This window comes from Buteo buteo, chromosome 26 (genome assembly GCF_964188355.1).
Source record: "Buteo buteo chromosome 26, bButBut1.hap1.1, whole genome shotgun sequence".
Taxonomy (NCBI): Eukaryota; Metazoa; Chordata; class Aves; order Accipitriformes; family Accipitridae; genus Buteo; species Buteo buteo.
The window spans coordinates 104,119-110,623 of NC_134196.1; the positions used below are offsets into that span (position 1 = coordinate 104,119).

Genomic DNA, 6,505 nt, shown 5'->3' on the forward strand with positions numbered 1-6,505 from the left:
TCAGTTTCACCCCAGTCCCCTCTGTTTACTCCTCTGTAGCTCCCCAAGCCACACTACCATCAGCCATGGCCAGCAAGTCAGTCTTCATTGTCACTATAGATTTTGGCATGTCCTACAGTGGGTGGTGTTTTTCCCTTGCTCCAGGTACAGACCGAATCTGCCAGGTGTACTGGGGAACAGAGGAAGGGATCAAGACCCCAAAGACGCCCATGTGCATCTTGTTCAACCAGAAGTTCAGGAAGTTTGGCTGTGATGAAGTACAAGAGCCTGCCCTCCAGAGAAGGTGACAACCGGTACTTCTTCCGGAAATTCAAGATGAAGCTGTAGGTTGAATGATTACTGCTAATGAGAGTCAGAACTGTTCATTTATTTGAGGACTGGGGGTTAGAGGAATTGGTGAAAAAGGGCTGCGTAAATCTGGTTGATGAGGATGAGTGAATGGAAAACAAAGAGCATTTTGATGAACTGAAGAAATGATTTATTTTCTTTAATTAGCCAAAGGTTTCATGGGCCCTTCCTTTATGATGCTATTCATTATCTAAAGACAATAAAACCTGACGGCACACCTCGGTGAAGCCAAATACTTGTTCTTAATGAAAAGCTGCCCTCGGTCCTCAACAGGGAACAAGTGAAGCTTCCTGTAATTCAAAGGAGGTGGGCAACCTCGGGATTACCATGTTTTAAACCTCCTTCTACCTTGTCTCTCCCCCCCCAAATGGTATGCTGAAGCTAATTTAAAGGTGGCTAGCCGTGAGATTGCAACCACCACTTTCCTTCTGCCCCGGGGGTCTCAGTCTGGTTTTGCTCAGCATGCCGCACATTTCCCCCTCGTGCCTGTTCCTTCCCTCCTCTAAACCATCCTGAACAATACAAGGTTTTGTCTGCGCTCGGCATCCAGCAGCAGCAGCAGTTCCCCAAGCCCCTTAGCCTTTATTTCATGTGCATGCCCTGGACTTAACCAGAACATTCCTGCCAGAGGTTAAGCCCAGGCGCCGTGTGGATAATCCAAGATTTTTTTTGCCTCCGGTTCCAAGTGACCGACCATGACGATAATGGGCCCATAGGTGCTGTCTGCATCTCACCCTGGCCTTTCTCCTGCCCCTTATCTCTCTCCCTCCCAGGCAGGTAGGGCTTAGGGATAGGACAGAGATCCCAGCTGCAAGCCAGAAGGATTAGGGTAGCGAAATGCCTGTGCTCCTGATCTGGCTGTCCTGCACCATTTATCTCTTGCATTAAAATGAGGTGGCTTTCCAGGGCACTGCAGCCATGGATGCTGTACCCATGCTGCCGCCACCATCCCCACAACGCTGTCATTTTGGGCTGGCAATGCCTCCCACTCGCCAAGTACCAAGGCCAGGAGCAGCTGCGGGGGAGGCCTCTGCTAAACCATAGAGCTAGGGGGAAAGCAGTGACCGTGGCACGAAAGCAGGACTGGAGAGAGTTGCTGGAGCTGGAAACGGGATAATTGGACTGAAGGACCAAGAAGTGCTGGGAAGAGGGGACAGCAGGGCACCATGGCGCCCAGAGCACAGCAGTGGTCTTGGGAGCAAACCAGGAAAATTAGTGCTTGGGCAAGGATCACCTTCAGAAAAGAGAAGACAAGCACTGGCCTTGGCAGGGGTGAGAGGGGAGGAGAGCTGATATTTTTCTTCCCCACTGAAAACTCCCTTTTTTCCCTTCTCTCCTCAGACAGTGAGATCTTTGCTCTGGCACCTGATGCCATGGCGAGAATGCTAGTCCTCCCTCCTCATGTGGTTAGTTTCTTTCCTGATTAAAAGTGATTAGGCAGTGCTAAAGCTTGCAGAAATGTGTCCAAGGGGAACAGAGACAAAGACTCCATTCAAGATCTCTTAAATCCCTGGGGCAGTATTTAGAGAGCCCCAAGGAGAGAACTGGAGCAGAACCATCCCACCAGGACCTCCCTGTCCTTCTCCCTCCTGCTGCACCTTTCGTTGCCAACGTCTCCTCCACCATGTCGTTCTCTGAAGCAGAGGTGCAAAGTGCCCGCGGCGCCTGGGAGAAGATGTATGTGGATGCTGAGGACAATGGGACAACTGTGCTGGTCAGGTAAGGACAGAGCGCATCCCGCTGCTACCCCAGAGGGTTGAAGGAGGAACAGCAAGAAGGATGGAGTTACCACCTAGGAGCACGTGTTGATGTTTTTCACGCAGCCCTTGCTGGGAACACTTTGATTTGCTGTGGTTCATCCCACCACAGGGAGGAAATGGGGAAGAGGAGAGATCCACACAAAGAAAAGTAAAAGGAAAGGGGGAAGGGGGTGGGAAAGGAAGAAGAGACGAGAACAATTTCTTCACCCATTTAAGGTAAAGAAAAGAAAGTGTGGTATGAAAGAGAATGGGAACAAAACATGGGCCCTCTTTCCCTCTTCCCCTTTACCTCTAAACATCTTTAATGATATTTTTTTTTAACTTGCATGTCCTCAATATTTTTCTTCTGATTCTCTTTCAGCCTTTCCAGTCCAGAGCCCATCTGCTTCATTGTATTGTAACCTTCCTGTTGGCTTTCCTCTCTTAGTTTTCAGTCTGTTCTCCTCTTCTTCCATAAGACAGAAGCTTCTTCTATTCACCTTTCACATATCCCTCTCTCAGCTGGGACTTTTACATCACCTCCATACGCACTGATCAGTCCAAATACTATTCCTGGTTATCATACCTTTACCACTCCCTCTGGCTTTCTTGTATATCACATCTTGTGCCTGGATCAGCCTCAAAAAGTGATATGCACTGCTCTTTCCTTCTGCAGCCTGCACAACCTGAGGACAGTTAGGGTCAGAAACGGAGCTATAAAATGCTAGTAGCATCCAGTGGCTTGGCTCACTGGGGTAGTTTACTCCAGGGTTTTGCCTTAGTGTCCTACACCCTCAGCCCTGCCTTTAGAGAAGTTCTGGGGTCCCCAGTACAAGAGAGACATGGACATACTGGAAAGAGTACAACGAAGGGCCACAAAGATGATGAAGGGACTGGAGCATCTCTCCTATGAGGAGAGGCTGAGAGGGCTGGGGCTGTTCGCTGTGGAGAAGAGAAGGCTCGGGGGGGGGGGGGATCTTATGTATGCATATAAAAACCTGAAGGGAGGGTGCAAAGAAGACAGAGCCAGGCTCTTCTCAGTGGTGCCCAGTGACAGGACCAGAGGCAATGGGCACAAAATGAAAGACAGAAGTTTCCCTCTGAACATCAGCAGACACTTTTTCACTGTGAGGGTGACTGAGCACTGGCACAGGTTCCCCTGATAGGTTGTAGAGTCTCCATCCAAAAGCTGTCTGGACATGGTCCTGGGCAACCAGCTTGACCAGGGAGTTTGGACCAGATGACCTCCAGAGATCCCTTGAAGCCCAACCGTTCTGTGACTCTGTGAAATGCAGTCTGGAATTTGCTATTGCTATTTCAGGTGGATAACTGGCTTACACGATGGAGTAAACCACTTTTTTAAGAGCTTGACGAAGATGACTGCAATTGATGTATTATAACAGGCAATTCCTTTATGCATAGCATTGAATTGTGCTACTTTTGAATAAATGAAATGAGCAGTACCCAGTACTCAAACAACAATCCATCACAGGCAGTAAGAAAGCTTTGGGATGGACTCTAGGAAGGGGTTAATTAACAAAACCAATAGTAGGATTTCTCCATGAAAACACCTACCAAGGGCACAGTGAACATATCTGCTGTCCAGAACATCTTTGGGAATATTGTGCTGTCACACTCACCCTGTGTGAACACACTCCCACTTCTCTGTGGATTTTATCTCTACCTAACACTGAGTCAACACTGAGGAAGTGTTTTACTTTAGAAGCAGCGGAATAAATTCAGGCTAGGTAGGTTTTAAGGCAGAGTGAGCAAAGGGAAGTGCTCTGGGGAGAGGCAAGGAAGGGAACAGGCTGCTAAAGGCACAGCGGCTGTGCACAGATGGGAAGGGCAAAGGAGAACCAAGAAATGCAGGGGAAAGAGGTGTCTATTCTAATAAAGAGAACAAAAAAGGGTGATAAATGCATAAGACAGGGCCTGGAACATGAAGCCATATCTGCATTGATGCCTTGGTCCACAAATTAGGACGTCTCTCGTTTCTCAACAGGATGTTTACCGAGCACCCAGACACCAAGTCCTACTTCACACACTTCAAAGGCATGGACTCCGCCGAAGAGATGAAACAGTCGGATCAGGTCAGGGGCCATGGCAAGAGGGTTTTCACTGCCATCAATGACATGGTGCAACACCTGGACAACTCCGAGGCTTTTCTTGGGATATTGAACCCACTCGGCAAGAAACATGCCACGCAGCTGAAGATTGACCCCAAAAACTTTAGGGTGAGCCAGCAGCCCTCTTCCCAAGGGGTGTAATTGTGATGAGAGGATGTCTTCCCCTTTGAGGGGTAGAACTGAGGAAAACAGGCTTTGTATATATAAATATATATATATATGCTTCAGAGAGTAGAGATGGTGGAAGGTGAGATGGTTGATGGCGGAAGATAGCAGGAATGAGAGATCTGGCATCTGTTGGGAAGGCGGCTATGCAGCTGATGTGATGCAGGCAGGTCTGCTCAGGTGGGAGCTGCAGAGCTGCCCATGAGTTGTAGTGGGTTTTCTCAGTGCATCGTGATTCCCATGCTTGTCATTTAATAACAAGACACAGAAAAGCAGCTTAACACTGGACTTCAGTCCTTGATGTCTATTTTTCTCTAGTAACATGAACTGAGCTCTTCTGGGACAACTAAACCAGCTGTTATTGAGCAACAATTGTAACAGCATTGCCATCACTAAACAAACACAGATAATAAATACAGGATCAAATGACTTGCCTAAGTCCACCTAAGGTCACTAGCAGAGTCCATTTATAACTATTTTGTCTGCCTTATGCAGCACAAAATGCAAAAAAAAGAGGCACCTTTTGGCAAACGTCACTCAAGCACCAAGAAGGTGATTTCCAAAGCAGCGGGCCCAATTTTCAATAAGTGGCAGAATAAATGAGGATTTCTGCCTGGAGAGATCCTGAAAAGACTTTTTCAGGGTAAAGATACACACAAAATAATGCTGCACAGAAAAGGAGTTGACATTTCAAAGTATACCAGCTACCTAGTGACTGTAAAGACAAACAAACCCTCATTGCTAGAGTGCTAGATAGCTAACAAGCAGGAAAGATTAGGAAGAAACTTACCCCCCAAGCCATGTATTCCATAGGTGTCCAACATGGGGCTCCTCGTGGCCTTAAACATTTGGGACTGTCCACTGTCAGGAGGATTGCTGTAGATGGACCAAGTGAACTGGTCCTATACAGCTGTCTGAGTGAGTGACGGGTGCAGTCAACATTAACTAGATACAGGATAGCTGAAGAAACTAGCAGCAGTGACTATATTTTTTGGTGAATTCTATAATGCACCTAATTTTCCATGACCTATTACAAGCTCTGCATGCTATGTGGTGCTGAATTTTTCTTGTACCCCTTTCCGCCCTCCAAGAATCCCAACTAAAAATATATATTTTGTTCTTATGCTTCTAATGTGGAGGAAAGTTCACACTGGTTGTTTCTTCCCTTCTCCTTGTTTAGATTATCTGTGACATTATCTTGCAACTGATGGAGGAGAAATTTGGCGGAGACTGCAAAGCTTCCTTTGAGAAGGTGACCAATGAAATCTGCACTCACCTGAACAATGTCTACAAAGAGGTGGGTTGGTGAGAATGTGCAACCTCCAGGCTCTTCAAACATCTCGCCAGCACTGATTTGCTGCTTTTGGGCCTCCAGACATAGTTGGAAGAATGAAAAAGTTAAAAAAAAAAAAAAAAAGGCAAGAAAAAGGCTTATATAATGTAGATATCAACGTCAATAATTTCCTTAGCAAACTGAGTTTCTACAGCTAAATAAAACCTGCAGATACATCAAAGCCAACCAACAAATCCTGATGTGCTTTGCAGCTTCAGTGCTCCAGGTGGGTTCCTCTGGCCACTGTCCTTGAAGACTACATTTTAAGACAATGACTTTAAGCTTGCTATTCCTAAGAGAAAGACTTGCTCCTTCCAGCAGCACCAGCCCAGAGAGGCACCAGCAGCTCTTTATCTTGGCTACCACCTCTCCATCCTCATGAATGATGAGCAGGAACATGTGCATTTTGAAGCACCTCCAGGGACTTTGTAGGGGTCATTATTTAAGAGGCATGGGTGTTGTTTCATGTTTGAACTAAATCAGTGGGGAGAGTGGTGTATGGGAAAGACTAATGTCTGAGAAAGACGCGGGGAAAGTCCCATCCTGCATGAGCCAGCGGAGTTCCCCAACCTTGGGAGAGGTTTCTCAGAGTAGCTTTCAGTGCAAGGGATGGCAACACTGAATGTGGTCACCAGTGGGTCCCTCTGGGCAGGGATTAACATCTCCAGTGCGTGGATTTCACGGTGCTACTGCCAGCAAATTGCTCTGGCCGCTTACCCAGGAGAGGGCAATAGTATCGAGCTCACTAGCTCCTGTGCTACTCGCAATGCATCCAGCTGAGGGAGGTTGCT

General features: G+C 47.2%; 1 protein-coding gene across 1 annotated transcript; it reads left to right on the forward strand.

Moving 5' to 3' along the window:
* The first annotated feature begins 1,776 nt into the window (after window positions 1-1,776).
* On the forward strand, window positions 1,777-5,915 carry LOC142044950 (cytoglobin-1-like). Its single transcript, XM_075057977.1, has 3 exons — window positions 1,777-2,067; window positions 4,093-4,324; window positions 5,562-5,915. Exons 1-3 carry the CDS (start codon window positions 1,973-1,975, stop codon window positions 5,688-5,690), a joined length of 456 nt encoding a protein of 151 aa, XP_074914078.1. The 5' UTR covers window positions 1,777-1,972; the 3' UTR covers window positions 5,691-5,915.
* The last annotated feature ends 590 nt before the right edge of the window (window positions 5,916-6,505 follow it).

What these genes read in the sequence shown, in the direction of transcription:
- LOC142044950 (XM_075057977.1), top strand. Translation starts at nt 1,973, where the DNA reads ATGTCGTTCTCTGAAGCAGAGGTGCAAAGTGCCCGCGGCGCCTGGGAG. An exon ending in GGGACAACTGTGCTGGTCAG is followed by an intron (nt 2,068 to 4,092) that starts GTAAGGACAGAG and finishes GTTTCTCAACAG; the next exon opens with GATGTTTACCGAGCACCCAG. An exon ending in TTGACCCCAAAAACTTTAGG is followed by an intron (nt 4,325 to 5,561) that starts GTGAGCCAGCAG and finishes CTCCTTGTTTAG; the next exon opens with ATTATCTGTGACATTATCTT.